General features: G+C 31.4%; 1 protein-coding gene across 2 annotated transcripts in view; it reads right to left on the bottom strand.

Moving 5' to 3' along the window:
- Positions 1-24,924, bottom strand: part of LOC105147404 (uncharacterized) — a 30,400-nt gene that overhangs the window by 2,432 nt on the left and 3,044 nt on the right. Inside the window, exons 2-7 of one of the 2 annotated variants that reach the window (XM_011058387.2) lie at positions 5,657-5,900; positions 4,886-5,085; positions 4,379-4,582; positions 2,007-2,234; positions 1,133-1,458; positions 462-596 (exon numbers count right to left, since the gene is read on the bottom strand). In XM_011058387.2, coding sequence (XP_011056689.1) covers positions 462-596; positions 1,133-1,458; positions 2,007-2,234; positions 4,379-4,582; positions 4,886-5,085; positions 5,657-5,900 — 1,337 coding nt within the window. The remainder of the gene's footprint in view (positions 1-461; positions 597-1,132; positions 1,459-2,006; positions 2,235-4,378; positions 4,583-4,885; positions 5,086-5,656; positions 5,901-24,924) is intronic. The other variant, XM_087413804.1, reaches the window with a different exon arrangement.

Here is a 24,924-nt window from a genome sequence, read left to right on the forward strand (position 1 = left end):
TATATAACAATGTAGAATCAATTGCTGGTTTTGATGTTTTTAATTCTTTATTCTGATTTTATTAATGCCTGTTTCTACCAATGTACATTTCTATCAACTTATTCTTCATCTTTTTCGAATTCAATTAGAGAGAGAATTAGATAAAAATGAAGAACTAGTTGAAGAATTAAATTAAAATTAAACATTGGTAGGAACTGGCATAAGAACGCAAGATTAAGGGATTATTTCGATAAGATATCTGACATCTCAAATGTAAATTAACAATTAATTATACTAATGTTAAAGTAGAATTTTATAGTATTTTTTTTTAAAAATATTAATTAAGAGTCTGTGTTCATGTAATTACAGCAAAAAATAAAACACAAGTAATTTTTAGTAAAGATATAAATTACTACTTGTGTCGAAATTTAACTCTCCACATGGAAATATAATTAATACATCAATATAATCAATACACTTACTTCGATCGCTTCGAGATGAGTGACCGCAGGATGCGGTACGACGATTTTTTGAAGAATAGCTCCTACCAAAAGTTCTTCATCCTTGCGAGTCATCGCAAACGTGTCATTGTAAGAATTTTTTCCCACAAGTGTAATCTGAAAAAAATCCATACTGAGACACCTGCCACGAAAAAGATTTTAGAACTTTCACTTTTATTTTCAATCTAACACGAAGAAACCATCTGAAAAAATTCGTGAAAGCTGTTTACAGCAAAAGTAAACCAGAAATAATTTCTAATTTCTATATTTTTTATTTACTTGAAAATAGAACAGAAATAATTTCTAATTTCTAATTGTAAGTATTGTATTAACAGTAAATTATATGAATATATGACAAATTTACATACAAAAAGAACAATTTTGCTGAAGTATCTTAAAAATTTCGTTCTTTTCGTACAACAGAGAAGTGGAATCCTCTAAAAAGGTGGAATCCTATAAAAAGAAACGACTCGGAGGAACAGCTCAGTATCAGGCTGCTCCTCGCTCTGATGAAGTGGACTGCAAGGTTCACGAAACATTGGCATTCCAAGAATGGATCTGGACACGAAGGAAATCCGCGAAACGCATAATCTTTATATGGAATCCTCATTGCTATTTGCTACTCGCTGAAAGATTTCGTCTCGGATGCTTACCTGAAGCTTGCCATAGGTCTTGGTGGATCTCTCACTGCGACTATTATAGACCTTGATCTGGTATTGATGAGCGCAAAAAGGCTCCTCGTCTCTCGTCACTAAGTAAAGCTGACCCCTGGCAGGTGATTCGTTGCTGTAATAACCCATGTCGCCGCAGGGTCGATCCGTACTGTCCATGCCGCAGGGGAAACAATCACCCTTCAATAAGCCATCATACCCTTGTTCACAGGGAAACGCTGGAAATCGGCATTTCGGACTTACGGAGTCGGTGAAGAACTTGTACGCCCGACGATGGTTGCACAACGATCTGCCCTCGACCGCACTCGCTGTAACGATTATATTGTTATATAATATAGAGATTCATCACCTTATACTTTAACTTCCGAAGCTGATGTTGAATCTATTTAATCCACTCAATTATATTTTTATGTTACACAGTTGTGCTACAAATTTGAATTATTGTTATTAAAATAATAACATATTTGTTTTGCTTTTTTTACGAGTGATGTCATGTTAACATAATTATAACTCGAATAAAAAAATTAAAAAAAAAAATTAAATGCACAGAAAGGATGGCTTTGCTGAAGTAAAAGAATTTAATTAGATACAGATATAAAATAATTTTGTTGGACCACATGAAAATAATTATGAAGAAAGCTCAAAAAACTGCAAAAATGTAAGAATGATAAAATATTTTACAGCATTGCTTATCATGCTTAAAATTGCTAAATAATTATTTAGATCTAATAAAACTCTTTTCAGATCTGTATCTAGCTAAAATTTTATAGATAGTTCAGCAAAACTGTCCTGTGTGACAGATTCCGATGTGTCAGCTTTGGATATTGTTGTATAGATATATCTAAGGTGAACTTACACCAAATAATGTCAGAAACGGCACCAACAAAAATATTCGAGCATCCGCTTTGCATTTTTCCACCGTTCGGATAATAATCCACGTCGCCCATAGGCTGCCATGAGCCGAGTCCACCCAAGATGAGCTGTTCACCGTTGCTGTGAATAACATCGACGAAATTTGCATCCGTTGCATCTAAACGAACCCTCGGATCATGCGACTCGAAAAGTGGCCCTGCAGGATCCAATCCTATTGGCATACGAAAACAGAATGTGTGTATTCCATAATCTTCATCTACGAAAGGATGATTTTTCATTATTAATGCTTAAAATAATGATCATAAAAATATAAAACTATACTAGAGAACTATTATTGATTTAGAAAGTTTTACTAAGTAACGGTCTTTGGCGTCTCTGCAATCATTTTCGCGAAGATTGCTATCACATTTTAAGAGAAATTTCATTTCAGTTTCCAATAGAGATGCAGTCAGCATTATGGATAAGCATTCGGATGCTAAATTATTAAATTATTAAATAACTATTAAAGTAATATAATAAATACGCTTACCGTAAAAATATCAACCGGTTGTTCCTACAGGTGCGCGAGTTATTATAGATAATGCTTTTACTTTACGCGTCGCGCGTAATGGGCTATTCATTTACATTCGCGATGATGAATGTATAGAATCGGGATAAAAATTGCAAAAAAAAAGCATTTTACATGAAATAAGTAAAAAGCGTGAAACGGCGATGAAAGGATATATAAATTACTTCTCAAGTTTGAAAAATAAATTTCTCTTTATTAAAATTTTATAAAAATATTAAGGGAGATCACGTTAAAAGATATGAATGAATAAAAACACAATTCGAAGTTGATGAAATACTCGTGAACAACGAATTAGGTGCAAATTACAAAAAGAACTGTTTCTTAATTCTACTTATGTAAAATAACGTCGAAATAGCGTGAAACGTATAATCAGCGGAAGGATATCATTTGCTCTGCACTAGGAAAAAAATTTAATACATTTTTATTTGAGGCACTTTTTTTAATAGCCAATTTTCTTATTTACACATATAAGAAAAAAATTTAGTTCCATGAAATACATTTTTCTGCTTTGTAAATAACAAAAAAAATTTGTTTATATAAACTGAACAGTTTATTTAAACATAAGATAGTTTTATTCGGTATATAACAATTACTGTTCGATATATTTTAATTAAATTTTTATAGTTATACAGCAAAATTTTAATTTATAAAATAAAACATTTTTCCTAGTGTAATAATTTAAAATTTGAGAAAATGCTCGTCCCATTTTGTCGAAATCCCGGAAAAAAAAACTCGGAGAAACCCAAGTATACGTATGGTACCTACTTACAATTAGTGAAAAAAACTCACGATCGATAATTCACCGTGTTGGTATTCGATCAAAAGGCATCAGCGCGTGTCGAGGTAAGAGGCATAGAATGCAACGAGCATTTAAATACATCGAAATGATTGTTGAGAGCGGGACCTTGTTACAGTTACTCTCTAATAATCGATTATACGCCAGAGATTGTGCTCGATTGGTCAGATTGCGAGCATCGAGATGTCTTGCACACAAGAAATTTACACGGAAACTATTGTTGACGATTCAAGTCAATGCAAATACAAATGAATGCAATGACCTGAGTTAATGTAGGAGTATCGTAGGAGAGATGATGCTGTTGCAAATGTGACACATAGAATAAATTGAAAATCACATCACGATATAAATGCGCAATTAAAAAATATATCGCTTTTAAAAAATATATTTGTTAGATAAAAAGTTCAAACCTAATCGGTATTCGCAAATCTAGTGGACCCTAATTTTTTTTAACTAACTTGTGAAAAATTGTTTACAATCTTACATAATTTTAAGTTACATAATCTTATTACTCAAATTTTGATCTTTGAAATAAAAGAAAATAATTCAATTATGTTAATATTAAAGACGTATTAATTTAAAGTGCACTGAACCTATAAATATCAATTAAAATTCGAAGTTGATTAAGATTAAAATATATAATTGGCCTTGAAATATATATAATGTTTTTTTTCATTTGAAACTTGTCGAAAGTATTTTGCCAATATGTACGATAATGTAATCAACATAATATATTTTTTAATATCTAAGGTATATAGATGTATTATAATTATATTTCAAAATCTTACATTCATTTCTTTTTCTAAAGTTATCATCCAAAAACTGTAACAATCTACCTCGATCTCCCCTACCTGAAGACTCGATTTGCATACATTATGGTTTCACCGAAAGAGTTGTTATTTAAATATCTGTCGAGTTATGTAAAACTCGATTTTACGTAAAATTTTATACGATAAGATCGCAGTAATCACGTGTAAAATGTTTGACTTACCGGTAATTCTGGAGACATTTCCGAGCTCAGCACCGGCAAATCCAGCTACGTGGGCTCCCAGACTAAATCCTATCAAATGTACCTTTTCCAGCGGCACGTTTAAACTACGAATTAATTTTGCCAATTGTCGGCCAACTAATCGTGTATTGGCCGCTGCCCTTACATAATTGGGTACAGCGCTACCAGGTCCCCAATCCACGCAAACTAGAAGTGTGTAATTATGCAGTTAACATTCAACGAAGCATAATTATACATATAAATTTATTATTATATAAGTCTCACTATTGCATTTTATTATTAAAGGAAATTAATTTGACAAATAATTGTAATATTTAATAGACTTTATAAAATAATATATTTTTGTTAGAAAAAATATAGAGGCAACGTTTATCATTAAACTTCTACAAATTCTTGTACGCATTAAGATATGTAGGCCAGGTTTTTGTTCTTAAGATCGGTTGGACACGAGCCATTAAAATAGTTACGTAAATTTTGTTACATAAGTACCTATATTGCAATCGTGGATGCTCATTAACGCGGATCGCATATCGTAAACCCATAAATGGTTGCAATCGCTTCCAAATCCATGCACGATCACTTTGGTTGGAAGATTAGGATCTATGGCACGACGGACGTTATCATTTATATTATCGGCGGGCACTTCCATAGGGATCGATCTTGCCTTTCTACTTCCATATACGATGAACCTGGCGAAAGAAAATGCCGATTACCTAATTTTTTTAAATGAAAATATTTTATATCGCAATTATATGATCTCACGCACACATTATCACGTAATACAATATCAGATATTTTCCGTAACAGAGTTTACACCACCCTAGTCGATTACCAATTAAAAGTAACATAACGTCTATGTTGTAATTTCACACTAAATAAAATGTAATACAATCTTGATCAAAAGTATTATGCATTTTATTAATTATTATTTAATGTTTTAATTAAAATTTGACTTGCGACATTTGCATTGTGAATTGCGACATTTGCGACATTTGACTTGTGAATTATCTTTGATTTGAAGAAATAACTTTAAACTTATGTATAATGCCGGTAACTAATAAGTGAGTAAATAAAACTCTAGGTAAATAAAAAAGTACAGATGCTTAATACTTTCGGCCAAGGCTATACAATAATACTTGATGTTACATAACAGTTACGTCATTGAGTGCGAAAATATAACATTGATGTTATGTCACTTTTAGTTGGTATCAACTAGGACGTTTTTTGTACATGCTATCAGATATCTCTCGTATTTTTTACCTAGTTCCGACGTCTTTTGGCGGTGACGGTAGCATCTCCAAATAACTGAAGGGTCCAGTATCCTCGAAACACCCGATGTCCTCATAGCAAACCTTGGACACCTCTCTTTTTCCTCTGTGATTAACCCTTTTGTGCAGCATCCATTGTCTCATTGACTCGACGACAGCGCGAAAAATTTCCGCGTCGTTCTTTTCGTCTAAACTTTCATCGGAGGACGAGAACACCTGTGCCGCAACGGGTTCTGCTGAAATATTGTTACATAATGAAAAAAGATACATATAACATTTATAGATACATAATGCATTTTGTTTTGCATAATGTATTTCATTTTATGTCAATAAATTTAGCTAACAGAATTAATTAAATTTCTGTAGAAAGTTATTTGATTAAAGTTTGTTATTAGAAATTGGACCTCGAGAAATTAAGCGTTATCAATTATTTTATCAATCACGTTTTGAAAGGGTATGTCTAATTCTTGTAAATTCAAGTAAAATTTATTCAATGGTTAAAGAGCGTTTCAGTACGTTACTTGTGCGAATACTTGTAACGGCTTTCCCGGTTCATGGCTCGCGGCCGCTATCATTATTAGTATAACGCCTGAATAACAATTTCCTGGAACGCTATGGCAATATTTTACACTTGATAAAATGATAGGTATTCCCTCTTTTAAGCTTCATTGCTTATTATTATACCAATTTTGTTATTACCAGTCCCGTAATTCAATTATAATCTGTAGCAGGTGAATACTCCTAGCAGATAAGATATTGATCAGATAAAGGAATTGACAAATGTCTGTAGTTTGCGGTTCTTTGTTAGATTCAAGTTATTTTTTTTTTCTTAACAAATGCCTCAAGTACTTGATGAATTTTAACAAAATAAGCTTTAGGCCAAGAAGCTTATTTATTTGTCTTTTACGGAAGAGAAGATTGCAAAATAGCAATCAGATAAAGAGAAGATTATAAAAAAACAATCGGATAAAGCAAATAATAATCGCAAATAAATAATTGCAAAAGTATTTTTAATAAAATAAAATAATATGTTCCACATACTATTATATAGCAATTGTTAAAAATAAATATAATAACATTTGATTTAAATCGTTGTAAATCTACTTTGAATGTTACAACGGTATTAAAAGAACCATAACAGAATCTTTATTAGATCTCAAGCTATTTTTTTTTCTGAACAAACAAGTTTCAGACAAAGAAGTTTATTTACTTCTTTTCTTCAGAAATTGCAAAGTAATCGAGTAAATCGTAAAGATATTTTAGTATAATAAAGCAAGTAGTACATCTTATACAGTATTAGATAGTTTGACAAAAATTTAAAATAAAAATGTAATGAAATTTTATTTAAATTATTGTAAATTTGCTTTGAATATTATTTTTATTTGAACAGCAGCATCAAAGTCCATATTAGATTTTTTGTTAGATCCGAAGCTATTTTTAATTGAAGAAACGATTCGAGTGATAATTATTGAATTTTAATATTGAGTTTCAGTTGAAGAAGCTTATTTATTTTTCTTTTTCAAAAGAAAAGATTGCAAAACAGTTGATAAAAACAACGGATAAATGACAAAAATAAATCATACGTCACACATAGTGTTAAATGATGAAGGGAGAGGGGCAAGCATAATAATAATAATACCTTATTTAAGTCATTGTAAATTTACTTCAAGCAATGTTAAAAGCCCATAACAAGTATGATGAATTTTATATGTTTATTGACAATTTATAATATATAACGTGTAATTTACATAAAATGATCGGTAAAGAATTGTAGCTAGTAGAACACGCAACCGCGATCATGCGTGTCAGTAAACGTGACATTAAAGTCATTCCAAGCGTATTTAATTTAAATTGTAGTGATTTCCATGTTTTCCCTTTTACAAGCACAGTTTGAAAATGTTAACAGAAGACGGTTAATTATTCAACAGCGAATGTACGACTGTAATTAAGGCTACTGTTCACTCACCACTACTTTTTCAGATTATAACGTCAGAAACAAGAAAATACACCAAATTCTTACAAATTATATTTGAACAAATATATTTTTTAATATAAAACAATATTTATATAATCAATGGTATAAATTTATAAAATGGAAATTGTCTTCTTATTTCAGCAAGAAATTAAACATATTTATTTCTATACATTATTAATTTAATCGATCGATTTTCACTTAATTATTAATTTAATAGTTTGTTGTAGCTGTAACATATTACATATTTATTTTGTTTTTAGTATGTGCATAATTTATTTTGCAGGTAAATAGTTATTTATTATTTAATTAACAAAAGAATTTTTAATATATTTATAAGTTGATTTTATCGATTGTAAGTGCTGTTTTATTGAATCGTATTTTCATATTAGAATATATTTTGCAAAATTTTTATAGGGCATTTTCTTACTTCTGATATTACAATTCGAAATAGTATTCGAAGTAATAAGTGAATAAACAGAGTCTGACCTTGTAAGAGAGTTGGAGCTGTTAAAGTCTTTATGAAAATTAAATTATGAACATTAAATTTATTAATATTCAATAACATAGTTCGCCAAGAATGTATTTGTTACTTATTATTCTTTCTATTATGAAGTAATAAATCGATTTTAATTAAACGTGATACAATGAAGAGATCACGTTGAAAACTAAGAAGAAAAATTTATAGTAGTTTTTCTATTGAATCCAGAGTGTGAGAATATAAAAAACCCCATAATCTCTAGAGAAAGTAAAATATATAGAATTAGAAAACGCATATTGCAATAATTGTTCTGTGTTTCATCAAATGCTATTTGTGTAATGCACCGCTAAAGAAAGATGAAAAACAATACCGCAGTAAAATTCATTGAAAGATCTTAACTGTTTATAATACTAGAAAAATATACTAAAAAATATATATGGATCAGGGATTTACGTTGAAAAATTAAGACACTTTATGTTTATTTATAAGTGAATTTTATTGTATTCTTCAAGATGTTAAGATAGCGCTATATCACATACACTTTCTGCGCGTAAAGAGAATGTAGAAGAATACCTAACTAAATTTTATGATTCCCATCCTTCTTTTAAAGAATACTATAATCATTTAAGATGACTCGGAGAATTCCCAACGCATCTATGACATTACGTGCGGATACCTACGCAATTTTAGGGTAATTTTACAGTTAGCGACGGTCAGCGATGAAAATTATTATTCGCGTTGTCCTAAATCGTACTTTATCCGTCAGATTCTTACGATGCGAAACTGCAACGTTCATCCCATTTGATTGAAATGTCTTTTTAATAACGCTATAAGCAATTTACGATTTTTTCCAATATATTTCGAAACATAAAACAAACAGGAAGTGAACTGTCGCGTACAATAGATTACTACGAACTAACTGGAAAATAGTGACACTTTATCCCTCTTAGCGTACTGTCTCGTACGATGTATTTGCAATGACTATGCGTAAATTTTATGTCACGTCACGTACATACAAAGCGTCCCACTTCTGCCACATTATTTTTTAATGACAAACCCCGCTGGCCAACTTGGAGTAGATTTTTTTTCGACAGCTGTCAAGGCATACATAATTTTCCATCAACGGCTAAAGGTAAACGGATTTCAGTGATAAACTAAGTTGTATTCTTCAGTAAAAGAAGAAGACATCAAACTTTTATAAAATTTAATCAGTTATTCCGGATTCAGATATTCCGAAGAATGCTTTCCAGACGAACCACAGACTCGGTCATTCTCTATATATAGTCGCTCTTTATAGTCTTGGACAGGGTTAATGCCCGTCTCTTTGCAAGCCAAGTAGTTAGCGATTGGGTCGGCGAACATATCCTGACCTTACAACCCAGTTCTGACCGGTGCTACCTCGAAGTAGAAGGCAAAAGAAGCGGCCCAAAGTGTCGTCTCCATATCGGAGTGAATGGGAACTAGGCGTCTGGTACGAGTTGCTTAATGAAGCTATGGGAATGAGTTGGCAGATTAATTTACATACATTCTCATGACTCGTGAAAATAAAGCGACACTGATCCGCTGACTGATACTCGTTTTGCGAAAAACGAGACGGAGAGGCATGAGAATCCATGCCAGTGGACTGATCTACCCGATTGCAACGGAGAAACTGACAAAAGGAAAATCGGAAAGGCCTCTGGGAGATCTCGGTCGGAGAAGTACCAGTCGTTGTACGACGGTCACTTAGGCGAGCGTGCCGCTCGACTTTTTGCTCGCTAAAGTTGCTCCACAAAATGAACGAGTGAGGGAGAGCGGTGAAAAAGGGAAATCACGGATACCGAAGGCGGAGAGAAGAACTAGAGACTGTTTGCAACAACATTTCAATGATCCACGTGACGTTCATTATCGTTTTCTGATAAAATACTATAATATTTCTTCGCGAAAAACAATTTGAAGAAAGTCTTGAAGTGGTTAAAAACAGCTCTATAATAGAAGCAAGAAAATTTTTACTCTTCTTTAGCAAAATGTATGATTTTAATATTATTTAATATTATTTATAGTAATTTGTGGAAACATTGTTGCTTTTCTAACCACACAGTCACGTTTTATCTAATTCACTTTCGCAATCAACGTCCTAAATAATCATAATTGTTTTACTTGAAATAAGAAATGAGTAATATGAATTCGGTTACAAGAATCCAAATCTAAAAAATCCATCGAAAAGAATAGAACTTTTTAAATGCCACTATACTCTTTCAATCGCATCAAAGTTTTCATTATAAATCGGCGATTGTTTGTTTCTATCAATGTAGATTAATTTTATTCTTGATTCAATTCTTTTTCATGGAAAAAAGATTTGTTAAAATAATTAATTCATTGATTCAGCAAATCTACAGTCTGTTTTCTTAAAGTTGTATAGCTCCATAAAATTAGCGATTATAAGTAATTATATTTGTTGTAATAACAGCTTTAATACAACAAAGGTAACTTATTTCTATAAAAATCAATCAAATATATAGATCAAAATTTTTAACAAAACATACTAGCTAAGATGGCAAATATTTTTGCTGCTGTAATCAAGAAAATTTATTACATTAGTAATTTTCATTATCTTCATTGAAAGAAAAGATTGGCTGCTGCAACAAATTAGACGATAAAATATGGCATAGCATTCTTAATTGGTTGCAGCAGCCAATTTTTGATTGCATTAGCCAATCGAAATCCTATGACATTGCAGATAGGCTAACATGATCAAAAATTGGTTGCTGCAGCCAATTAAAAATGCTATGCCATATTTTACTATCTAATTTGCTGCAGCAGCCAATCTTTTCTTTCAATGTTGTTACATTAATTTTTATTTTAGCAAAGAATTAGCTAAATTAGCATACTGATAATTGCTTACAAACTATAATTTCTTTACGGAACCAGTAAATCTTTTCAGTTATAGATGTTGAAGCTTGTTCAGCGAGCTTTACTATTGAATCTATTTTTTCCATATTCTTTTTATTTCTTCTTTTTATGATTCTTTAAACTAGGAAAAGAGTAAGTTGAATCTACATCGAGTAGAAACAGGCATTAAAAAAATATCATTGAATTTATCTGATATACACACAGCAGTATTGTGCACGATATATCTCACGGTAATTAACTCACGGTAATTACATGGCTGTGAGAAACCATTCAATAATATGTCTCTTCTCGAACTTCTCTTTCGTCATTAATAAATTATCTTTTATTATATATTATTTATATTGAACCAAGTGCGGAGAAGTATGATGTCAACAAATTGTTAACACTAACGTTAATCATTCAGTATCATATAATTAGATAGATATAATTAGATAAATTTTCCGAGGATTCTCCGCTGGTGAAACATTAATTAAAGCTTATTTCACTCGCGTTAACCTAATCCATGTAAGTACATACATACATCGCTTATTACTGTTGTCGAACAATGGCATTGTTACTCTGTCACGGTCAAAGTTTCGACACTCGAGTGCCGCGTGTGAAATCTGTTATCAGAGATACGTGTTCATAGAAAGGTATCGTGTGTGCAAGGCGCCCCACATTCACCGCCTTTCCTTTTAATGGGACTGACCCGAGACTAAACTAATTACAAGAAGAGATTCCATGTGCGAAGATGTTAGGAATCTACTTTTTTTCCGAGTTACAGTTATCACGTTACAAAAAGTATAGCGAAATCTTACCTCAGGGGAAGTTTATATACTATAACGGAAGCTTACAATCACAGTAACATCTGGAGTCTCAATGATCATTTCCTCGTAACAGATCGACAACTCGTGACGATCACTCATACATTCCTAATTGGAAGAAGCGGATTAAGTGAACGATGACCGATTACGATCGCAAACGAGGAGGAGCAGGGTTAACGGTACGTCACGACGAGGTCCAACCACGGTTCTTTGCAACGGGACCTGAGTGTTCGTTTCGTACTTTTACAGACATAATTTTTGTGAGCACAACAACATCGAGAAAATTCACCATCTAAAGCTGACATTCAGTGAACAAACGCTGAACATCAATTGCGAATATTGGGACATTCATGTTTGTATTTGTAAGCCGTTTGTTCCCTTTCTTGACTGTACCAAACATCAGCATACGATTCAGTGTTCGCCGCATATATAGCAACGAACTTGTGCTACATTTGCACTTCAAATTCAAGTGTGTAATAATAAGTGCTTTCGTATAATTCTTTTCTTAATTAAATAAAGAAGAGTGAATATATATTTCAAATCTTCTTTCCTAATCTTTTAGATCTTAGACTTAATAATGATTTGATGGCGAAATTTTGCATTCTGTATTTGTATATGTATATGTATTATACAAACAGAATACAGTAAAATTAGAACGGAATTTAAGTGTATAAAAAGGATACATTCAAAAATCGTGGCAAGTATTTTTAATGTATATGCGTGATTTAGTTTTCTGTGTAAAAATAACTTATACTTTATATTTAAATGTGTATACGAAAAGAATAGTTTTGCTGAAATTAAAAATTTAGCTATGCAAATTTGAAAATAATTTCGTTAAATTATTTAAAATAATTATGTAAGACACCCAAACTACTATAATATCAAAACTTTGCAGTATTGCTCATCATGCTAGAGTTTCCTAATTATTTTGATGATTTAACAAAATTATTTTCAGACTTGTATCTAAATTTTGAGATCCTTCAGCAAAATTAAATAATAAATATATTTAATAATTTTAAATAATATATTTAAAATTATTCTTTCCGTAAATCCATTATTGTTTACAACATGATGTGTTATTTTTACATAAAAAAATCACAAAAATATATGATCACAAAAATACTATTATACTTGAATTTGTAATCTACGTAACGAATAACAACAACGAACTTTCGCGTTCGTAAGTATATTATACTCGACTTAAGACTCGCAATCGCAGTAGACAGCAGGCCCTCATAGCAATTCTCTCGCGTGAATCAGAAGTAGCATATAAGCGCGTGTCATTAAGAGCATGGGCACGCGATCCATTGATCGTTTCGTCATACCGTTGATCGATGTCCTTGGAAAGCGAAACGAGTCACATAGTTCGCCTCTCGAAATGCCTCGCATTTTCAGACCGTAGAATTTCATTATGACACAATTCTATGAAGAATCCCTAGAAGGTCCCTCAGAGCGTGAAATTCACCGATTCATAACGGCGACATATCAAGCAGTCAAATGAAAGAACTAGCATCAATAAAATGAAAAAGCTGTAGCTTAGATTGATATTCATAGTCGGTTCTTATATTTAAGATTATTTTATTACAGTCTTAAAATGTCGTAAGATGTGTTATAGTATCTTAAGATATTACTTAAGACAGGCTTGAAATAAAAACGGATTATAAATATCATTCATATAAAACTCAATAATAGATAGTTTTTGAGCTTGAATGATGTCTCAGCAAAAATATGTTATTTATCGTCATTTTGACATCAAAAATAAATTAAAGACGTCATTTTGTCTTAAAATAACGATAAATAACACTTGTTTACTGGAATATCAAGGATGTCCTGTTGGACACGTTTCACACCTTTGATACATTATATAGATAAAAAATAACCCATTATTGAGCCCTGTGACATCTTTTGCTCATCACATTAACTATATCACATGTGAAAACTAACTCATTTCATCGAGACTCAATTTTCCATATAATTGATGCGGAGTCTTAATTAATTCCGACTAAATCATGTGCTGCGATCTACGTTGCGCTTTCGTGGTACATTTTTTCTTCTATTATTATTTAGTTCAGTATTTATCCACGTTCGTTAATTATGCGAAAGACTGCATGTGTCTCGACACTTCCGTCGAGAAAAGATTGAGTCGGAATTAGATGAAGAATACATCATTAAGAGATAACGCGAGCGGATGAAGTGGGACATCCTACATAGATAAATATATAATGCCTATATGTACTATGTCGCAAAATCAAGAAAATTAAGATGAGAAATTGTCATTGACGGAATAATGATGCGATTCAAGAGCACTAAGCAGTTCGCGAATAATTATCACGGAGATAATTATCGAGGTGGGCTCGCTTTCTGATTCAGGCCACGATCATGATTTCGTGTCGCGCGATCTCGTTCTCAGAAATTAGTGGTAATAATTTCCGAGTCGGTCATCATCGAAGACGCCGATCTTCCGCGAATCTCCGAAGACAATGATAGTCGGCCTGTTTGCGGCTCACGGAGTATCCCACGGTGAGAATCCGAGAGCGGGAGGATGTCGACGGTAAGAGAAGGGTCGAGTACTGGTAGCGATTTTAAAATTGGTTGATGACACAGTTTCCAGTGACTTGAGGTGAGTGAACTCAGAGGTGATCAGGCCGACACCTTCGCGCTGCGCCGATACTACGTGCACCTGGCGATCGGCGGAATCACCGTCGTGCGAAGCTTTTTCTTTCTTCCTCGCAAGAATGTTTGTCGAAATAGATTGTTTCGATTATTCTGAATCACCTTTTGCCGTTCCATTTCAGATTTATTGCAGCAATTTCAAGAAACATGTTCTACAAACAGCGACATTTTTTTTTTAGACATCTTACATATCGGCAGACCTTGTTGTTTTCATCATTCACATTCGATTTCTCCTTGGCGGCATATTCTAATATATTCTGATTGTTAATTATTTATTTTAACATGAGAAATTTAACAAGTTTTGAGAACTTAGGCATCACACGATTTGCTAAAAGAAGTCATTGTTTTAAATAAAATAAAAAATTTTCAATAAGCGAAGTATCTGAATGTTAATTATCAACGAGTTTAATGTTGAAATACTTAAAGAATTTTGGGAATTTAGACATTATGACTGGTCGGAAGAAGTCATAATTCTAAAGTAAATAAAATAAAAAGAGAATTTCTAAACGAGCGAAGTATCTGAGTGTTAATTATTAGGAAATCTAGTGAGAGGTTGAGAAGCTTTTAGGAGCTTAAGCGTCACGACTTGCTGCAAGAAATTATGGTTCTAAAGCAAATAAAATAAACAAATGTTTGAGTGAGCAAAGTGTTCAAGTGTTAATTATTAACAAATCTAACGTGAGAGATTTAAAAGGTTTTAGAAACTTAGGCGTCACGAACCGCTGAAAAAAGTCATGGTTCTGAAGTAAAAAAATAAAAATAAATTTTCGAGTAAACAAAATGTTCTAAAGTAAATAAGATAAAAAATTTGCAAGCGAGTGAAGTATGGAAGAGCAAGAAGTACGAGAAAAAAACGTTTTAAATCATTACGGATCATACGTTATACTCTGTTGCATTGAAGTACCGTTATCAGTGTTTGATGCGCTTTACGGGCACAATGCCGATCGCACATGTGCATGCAAATGTCCGGCGATTACGCGTTTCGCCCATTAGCAGACCGTTTTTTAATGCTCGCACGCTAGCAAATAGCGGATCACGTACATCACCTGTTAGCGAACAAAGTCTGACTTCTTCAAGTATAAGTATCTTGACTACTTTATTATTACACTTGTCAGTATAATAAAAGAGAGGCTAACTCGATAAAAAATTGATCTTGATATATTTGCTCTTTTACAATGAAAAAACAAACACCGACAAGAAATTGAAGCAAATCCAACTGAAGCTAATTTGCAAACAACTGTACATTAAAATTACATTAATTTTAACGACATTAAATTCCAAGTATACATGCGCTTAAAATTAAAATAGTTTTCTTAATCCATAATAGCAACACATATTTTCGTTAAAGGAATATACAAAGACCTATTAAAATTCGTAACCTACTAAAATTTCTGTTATGTATTAATTTTACTTTTTTTAATTTTTTAAATTCGAAACTATGAAAAATAAGATTGAAACATAAAATTATTCCAAATTATTACTATATAAAAATTAGGAAAAGTCTCAAAGTCACTAGGATTCATTATATGTTCCAATTACGAATTAAAGACAAAAATGTTATTGCACAGTGGCTACATATAAATTTTAAACTTAATTAAATTTTACATTTCTGATTACTTTACATAATGAATTTAATGTAATAAATGTAATTCTCGCGTTAAATGATGAATTAGTTTTAAGAATATTACAACTGCTTACATTTCTATTATAATAGTTTAAATATGATGAAACTGTTCGTTTGGTTGTTGATTTGGCTTCTCATTGTTATTTTACATTTTAATTTTAATTAAATGTATAAATTTTAATTAATATGTAAGACTACATAAAAGTTTTTTATCATTTATGTGTTTTTTATTTATAACTGATGAAGACTCTGTGAACCAAAACGTATTTTGTATGTTTTTTCATTAAATTGTTAAATACTTTTATTTAAACATTTTATTTGCTCGTGTCTTGGTCGTTTAAATTAAATTATTATTGCTTGGCGAATTAAAGAGATTTGCTTTCCTTTTGTTTATATAAATTTTAATTATTTATTTTAATTACATTATTAAAATTTTATTTAAAAATAGAATCATTCCAAATTGCATTATGTAAGAAATTATATTCCGGAAATATATTCTGAATAAGAAAGAATGATAGTTTTATCTAAGCATGAATCGTCACGTAGTCACTGCAGACAACAGACGGACAGTTTAATACTTAAAGAGGAATTTACGGAAAGCGTGGGGCGCGCCGTGATAACCATCGATGAAAGTCACCGATTCCTCGCAGCTGCACCTCTCGAGTTTCACCGAGATGAGCTGAAGATACGATGAATCTGTTTTCAAGGTCTCCGTTGTGGTCGATGCTACTGCGTAATCGTCAATCACAACTTGCGTGCACTGCGTGCGCGAGACTTGGAGAAAATTACAAGAAACTGGGGCGTTGCGGAAGTGGATGTTTAGCAGTTAAATAATAACGCGGAGTCTTGTTTGCGCTCATGAAACTTTGCGCACGATCGCTTCCTGCGCGCTCCGATAAACGTGCGAGCTACCGAAGCATTTATTCTTGAAACGATTCGGACAATAGCGAGATTCTCGAAATAGTTTTTATGTTTGCATGATAATTATGCTCAGCTGAGAAATCTCACACGAAACCCGTCTTGAAACTAAGAATAGCTTTCTCAAGCGTTACACGACTAGGAATTATAGCATATTCTTCCTTATTATATTTCTATATAATAAGGTTTTACCATAATATTTTTTACTTTATACATTTTGAATATTTATTTAAAAAGCAACAATACACACGACAAAATATATTATTAATATTAATATATTTAATATTAATGACTGCTGTAACCAATTAAAAATGCCATATTTTACCATCTAATTTGTTGCAGCAGTTAATCTTTTTTTTTTTATTGTATACGAATAGTTTTGCTGAAGTATCTAAAAATTTAGATACAAATCTGAAAATGATTTTGTTGAATTATCAAAATAATTATGTAAAAAAATATAAATTGCTAAATATCAATATGTTTTTAACATTGCTCATTATGCTTAAAATTTAGATATATCATTGATGGTCCAAAGAAATAGAATTATTTTTAGATTTATATCTAATTAAATTTTTAGATACTTCAACAAATTTATTTTTTTCTGTAGTTAAGAAAATAATTAACTTTTTTTTATTTTAAGTGAACAATTAAACCGAGAATAGACGATGACTGACGTAAGTTTGCGTTAATAACTTTAAATACCTTCTCTACTTACAACACATTATTTTTTCCCATCGCAAAGATATACGCGCAAAATTATGACCGGTCATTTGACCATCGGCCGTGGAAAATGAGACGGTTCCTTCCGGCAGATAAATTAAACTGACATCTCTCAGAAGAGAAGAAGTTCTCGTGAAATTATTTAAGCCACAAAGTGCTAGTCTTACTAATTTTACTAAAATATTCGTTACGTAATTTGATTTATTTAATAATTTTACCTTCTTTTAACTTTCAACGTGGCATGACGCTCGAATAAAATTTTGCTTCCTCACGTGCTATTTAATAATTCTGTCTTTTTAACTTTCAACGCAGCGTGACTCGTATTATCTTCAGTTATATTTTTCACTTTGATCCAAACTCGGGAGATCCTATTTAATTGCCTATCGCAAAGTATTTAGCGCTCGGACGAAACGTAAGTTGAACGAGTATGATTGTTGAGTGATCAGAGTGACGATTAACAAACTGCGGATGTTCATGCAAATAGGTATATGTTTATGTTTCAAGAAGAAAAATGATAAATAGGACTAACGAGAAGTAAATCATATTTTAGTATACGTTGATGATAGATTATATTTTCAATGTCTGAATAATTATGAGTCATAATTATTCAGGAAGCTCCTTAGAGAGCTTGGCTGCTGGCTGATAGAGAGGATTCATGACGAGAAAAGAAAAAGGAAATGAACGCCGTTTTGCCAGAGAAAGTATCCAACATCGGCTCTAGAATTTCTCGACTTCTCCCTACATACGTACAAACATACACGCATATACGTGAGCAAGTACAACCCGTTATTTAGAAAACTTATCGCAAATGTATGTAGTATCATTCTATTCTAACTTAATTTGAAATTGTAAATTTAAATATTTGGAAGAATGTTTTGCTGAAGTATCTAAAAATTTAACTAAATACAGATTTGAAAATAATTTTACTGGACCATCAAAATAATTACCTCAAAATAATTACACTCTAAAAAATAGCGGTGTTTATATAATTCTCAATGTGTTGATGTTAATACGATATGGATTTAAAACTATGGATTTTAAATCCACACCATGATGATGTTGATACAGATACCAAAGGCTTGAAATACACACTATGTTGATATTAATATTAATACAGTGAGAATAATATACAGTGAGAATAATAATACAGATATCGCATGGGTATTAAATCCATACCAAAGATGTTAAATCCACACCGATATTTTTTTGAGGGTAGAAATCTTAAATGATAATCAACGCCGCAAAAAGTTTTATCGTATCAACAAAAATTTTAGCGTTTTACATTATTTTGATGATCCAAAAAACAAAATTAATTTCGAATTTCTATTTAGTTAAATTTTTAGATATTTCAGTAAAATTATTCTTTCCGTATGGAGAGGTAGTAAACACGATGTATGGCACGATAATTTATAACGCGCTGTTATATAAAATCGATTAGAGACGATAAATGTATACTATACATCCACATGTTGAAAGTAATAAAAACTTTACATCCTTAGAATTAATGTACGGCAAATAACGAAAGTATCGATAAATCGAGCATTTTACATTGGCAGCGAAAAATTAAAATAAATACTTTGCTGTGTGTTCATGATGATCAAGCACCATGACACGAATAGAAAGTATGAACGATAATTCTCATCCGTTCGGCCACGCCAGGTAGTTTCAGTTAATTTTACGGTATTCCACAAAAGGGGTTTCTCCGTTGGAGAGATTAAAGATGACACTGAGCTTACGACATTCAAAACCAGAATATTTCGTCAGAAAATCACGTTTCCAGGTCAATCATACCTCCTTCTGTTGGATAATCTTGCTCGACGTAAATTGTAAATTCAATGTCATCTTGAGAGGGAACAAAGAAATTATGGGATACCGTTTCGCGACCGGCTACTGTCACCGTCGAATCGTTCTGTCACGGTATAACAACGCGCCGCGACTGGAAATAATTGCTCAATCTTTTTCCCCTCTTCGAGTATTCATCCTCTCTCCTGCTCTGTCAGGTTTCAGTGTCGTCGAAGCAACGGACTGAAAACGTCACCTCGCTTCCTCGTAACCCGGAATCTGATCTCTCCTTTGGGCATAATTACGAAACAACAATATAATCGGCATAATGGGACTAACGGCGACAGGAGGCTGATTTTGCGCGATGGTAAAATTGCTATTACGCAGGTGATTTGATAATCAGACGTTCTCAGGTTTCCAGCTTTATTTAGACGTAATCCGCGCTTTCTTCGTGAACCGTTTTGTGATCGTCGGTTGTCACGTACAATATGAAAATCAACTCTCTTTTCGTTTCTTTTCTTTCGTCGACTGGTAATACCATCTTGTCACTCCGCAATTTTTTTTTCGTGCAAGCATATATCTAAAGACGCTTTTTATGAATTCTTGAAACACTTGGGTGATACTTTATTAAAATTTAGTACGATTAATATATGTAGATAATGTAGAGAGAAAGAAATAAAAAACGTCTTATTCTTTCTGTAACATTTCATTGCCAAACGTGAAGATTCGCTTTTTTATTATCTCACCGTCCATGAAATAAATTCATTGTGAAAAATAAAATAAAACAATAATATTTAATCTATACCATTATATGAATTAATCAAATAAGTAAGGAAAGAAAGAAAATCAATACGATTAAGACTAAATTTTGGTGCCTAGTAATATTTTTATATCGCTTCCTTACTATAAAAGTGACACAATTATAAAAACAAGAGTTCTTATTTTTTGAGTTATTATTTTACATGAATAAGTTAAGTAAACATTACTATTACTTTATCAATAAATGTGAACTAACTCTAAATAAGAAATTGTCAAAATCAGTACAACTCAAAAAGGAAGTTAAAAAAAATTGTTACAATTCAAAAGAAGATTTTTTTAAGAGTTGTGAAGTGAAAATGATAAAAATGACATAATTATATTAAGAATATCTTTTGCTGATATTATTTGATTAGACAATAATTTTCTGTCAAAAAAATTGTTTTTCTCCTTTCTTGGTAAATTTAATTTTTTTTTTTCAGTTGTAAAGTAAGGGGACAATATGCAAATTCTAAATAATACATTTTTCAGTTATATAAAGTGCATTTACTATTAGAGTTGAAACGCAGTCAAATTGAAACTGAAATAATAATATCAATTACACTAATTGTCGATTTGATAATAATACTACTAGTTTTTTAAAACATTGTAAAGAAATTTAAAGCAAAAATAAAATAAAAAATAAAATAATTAAATTAAATTAAATTTTCCACATGAATATCTTTACTCTTGCGTAACAACTTGCGCAAACTTACCGTTGCACAAAATTTTTCTAGCGCATGCACGTCGTGCTACTTTGAAATGCATTACATACGTCGCGCCAACAAGTTTGCGCAATAGTCTTTGTTGTGTATGGGCCACTTTGATCCTTTCACTCTTAAACTACGGGGGCACCGAAGGGTTAATGACATCAATGATGACTCTCCAAGATTAAAACTTATATCTTTAAACATGGAACTGGCTTAACTGCCGTTGAAAACCCGACGTTCACCGGCAGGTCTTTTCCACTTCATCTGTTTCACAAGACCTCGTGGGTGGATTTAAAGTGGAACGATGACCCAAATTCGATGGAGATTGGTTAAAATATCATCAAAAGGGAACAAAAAGAAGGTACGATGTAGCCATTAATCTTGATATTGCGCGTAACAAATGCGTTTGAGATGTATTATTATTTTACAAAATATTTTCTTATTCTCATTTTATAAAATATTTTATTATTTGACGGCATGAGAATTTAAATCGCCAAATCTTTTATATCGCAAAATCGCAATTCTGCTAGTAAAGACGGTCTGCTAGTTTGACAGTCAATTCTTTGTTCTGTCACTCGAAAGTCACTTCGATTTACTTATTAAGATCAATGATCTTGTGGCCCAGTTGGAAACAGCAAATACTTTTGGAAAACTTTCTCTTTCGATCTCATCAAGTAGTTCTTATTTTTTATACATGTTTGTATAATAGTACAGTTAATGGAGATTCGTACTTTTATTTGTCCAGATTAGATCACATAATTAATTACAATATCAGTGCTGATCTAAAAATCACACTGTTTAGCATTACACATTAATGTATTGGTATTAATAATATAGCAGTATGATCATCTCGAATAGTATTTATATTGGTTGATGTATGTGATTGAACGTAGAGATATTTTTCGCTCAAGATATTATCTTAACCGATGTACTGATTGGCGATCATCTATCGGGTAGAAATGACTCGACCTAATTGAAAATAAACGATGCTCTCCGACTCCAAGAGATACGATCTCTCATGCGTGCCGCGTTTATCTCTATGTTCTTCTCTTGCATTATAGAGAGAAATTAATTGCTTGGAGAAAGGTGATACTGAGCCATGCATTTTGTAAAAAAAAGGGTTAAATCCGTGATGACTCGCATATTGAATCATAGAGGAATTCGATCTTAAAATATTAGGTGTTGGAATTAATTCGTAGCGTTTTTTAATGAAAGAATGTTATTTATTTCACATGAGCATTAAAAAATACATTAATGAAAGTACTTCCCATCACTTGTAGAACGCTACGAATTAATTCCAACACCTAATATTATTTATAAATTAACTATAATCAACGAATCGATATGCAGAAGATCATTCATTTCTTTTAGAAATATAAATTTATTGTCTAGTAAAGCCTAATGATTTAAGAATGTATCTGATACATAGTCTTTGCAAAAAATAATTTGGAAATTTAGGCTTTTCTTATAAAAATATTGTTATATAAGTACAAAATAATATTTATATTTAATAAATATTTATGTTTAATAATACAATTTTGTTGTTTAAATGAAAATTTTTATGTTAATTATCTTAATTATTTTAATATTAATTATTTTTTAAAAACATATCTACTTTTTATTTAAATAATTTTTAGTCCCTGATTTTAAATCGCTAAACATTTTGCATTGCTTTCATATGCAATTTAGAAAGTCTGTAATCCTTTTATTTTTTTAATTTTATTGAAAAATACATGTAATACATTATTATTCGAATGTACACTTGGAATCACATGAGGAAAAATAATCTCAAGAGAATAATTAAAGAATAATAGTAGAGAGAGTGTTGTTAATTAAAATACATGCTTGCGGTACATATAATTCCAGTCTTTTTAATATAATTGAAATGTCATGTATTGCAACTGTAACGAGGATCTGGCTTTCTTCGTGTCGTTGGAAGCTTGAGGCCATTAAAAATATGTACTTCCTGCTCCTTTCGTTATTTTCATGTATCTTTGCGAACGTAAACGACTACACGATCATTTTGATTAAAATTTTATTTTGCTGGGTTATGTATAACCGTGGCCGTATAAAAGTAATGGCTGCAGTTTCACGGCCGTATGAATAAAATGCTTTCACGAAGACCGCAAAATATTTTGCGTTTTCTGTCATTTCCTCAATCAGAAACAGACAATTCATTTAAAAGTCGTAACGAAGAATTATGGTACTTGAATTTTCAGTTCACGCCACACGATGAATGAAAAGATTAGACAAACTTTCACGTTGAGCTATAGAAATCTCAATTTTTTACTAGACTCCGAGGAAATATTTGCAAATTTCTCGAATACGATTCATTGTTAAATCTCACTAAAATTATATATTACATTTGCATAATTATTATTACGACTTTCTAGAATAATTCTAAACAGTTATCGAGTTACGAATAACAGCATTTATTATCGCATGAAAGAACGGTTACCACACGGAAAGAACGATTTTGTTCATTAAAAAATTTAATTAGAACACAGATTTAAAAATTTTTTTTGATTATCAAAATAAATATATAACCTAAGCTAATTGCTAAAATTAAGATTTTTCGCACATTGAGAAAAGAGTCTGATAATAATTATCTACATTAATAATAATAATATAACCCATCATTTAATAATATTTATTATAATTATTTAGAAAAGTAAAATTATTTTACTTAACATTTGGTAAATATAACCAGATTATTTTTTCAATGCAGCATTGCTCATTCTACACAATTATTTTAGTCCAACAAAATAATTTTCGAATCTAGCTAAATTTTTAGGTACTTTAGCAAAATCATTCTTTTCGTTCAACTTACTATTAGTAAATCAATTTTCGAATCGATTCGAGATTTCAAGTCAGTTTCAGAATAAATGAAAAGGCACAATCTTTCGCCACGGCGAAAACGGAAATTTAGTCGCACGTTCGTGCGGATGTCGCGTCATTGCGCGAGACTATCCGAGATCGTTGCATTAATCTCTGACATCTCTCATGTATGCATATAATATTGGTACTTCGTCGCTTTCACTGCTGTTGGTGTAACCTTTCCGAACGTTTATTGCAGTAACGCGTCCGTGAAATTTGCACCTATGTCATTATGCATATATGAAATCTCTCTCCCGCAAATTTTTTCATTGACCCTAAAGAGCACGAGTAATTTTACACGGCAAATGCAACGCGAAGAAAAGTCTATTTAAGAGAAGCTCTCTGTAACATTTTACATTTACCTTTTTTATCTTTCGTCTTTCTAGTATTCAATTTCTTTATGTCTCTTTATTCTTATTTCCACCAATGTAAGATTAATTCTAATCTTGGTTTAATTTACTATGTTTATCTTTTTCTAATTTTTAAAATGACAGAAAAGATAAACAGTAAATAAACCGAGATTAAAGTTAAGCTTACATTAATGAAATTGAATATAAAAAAAACATGTTATAATACTTTATGCTCATCTTTCTTAGATTTTCATGTTTCATATATTCAATATTTTTTTTCTTCATTTTGACCTTTATATATTACGTAACTTATAAATTTGTTTTTCTTTTTTGCATTTAAGCTTCTCGGTGCGTTCGAAATGTTTTACTTCCGAGTATGATAAGAAAATTGCTCTTAAAATTATAAATATCATGACAAGGAAATATTATAGATATGAAAACAAGAAATGTAATTACGTAGTAATATTCTTAAAATATTATGTTAATTGCAACTGATACTTAAACGTACGTTGAAAATTGTCAAGAAGTATTGCGAAATGTATTCCCAATATGTGCATAAATTCGAAACTCCGTATTGAAATGCAAATTCTTATACGCAAATACATTTGAACGCTTCATTTCCTGAGACTTCTTTCGGGCAAAGTGCCCAAGTGAAAACAGGTG

This window comes from Acromyrmex echinatior, chromosome 1, assembly GCF_024713525.1.
Source record: "Acromyrmex echinatior isolate Ae372 chromosome 1, ASM2471352v2, whole genome shotgun sequence".
NCBI lineage: Eukaryota > Metazoa > Arthropoda > Insecta > Hymenoptera > Formicidae > Acromyrmex > Acromyrmex echinatior.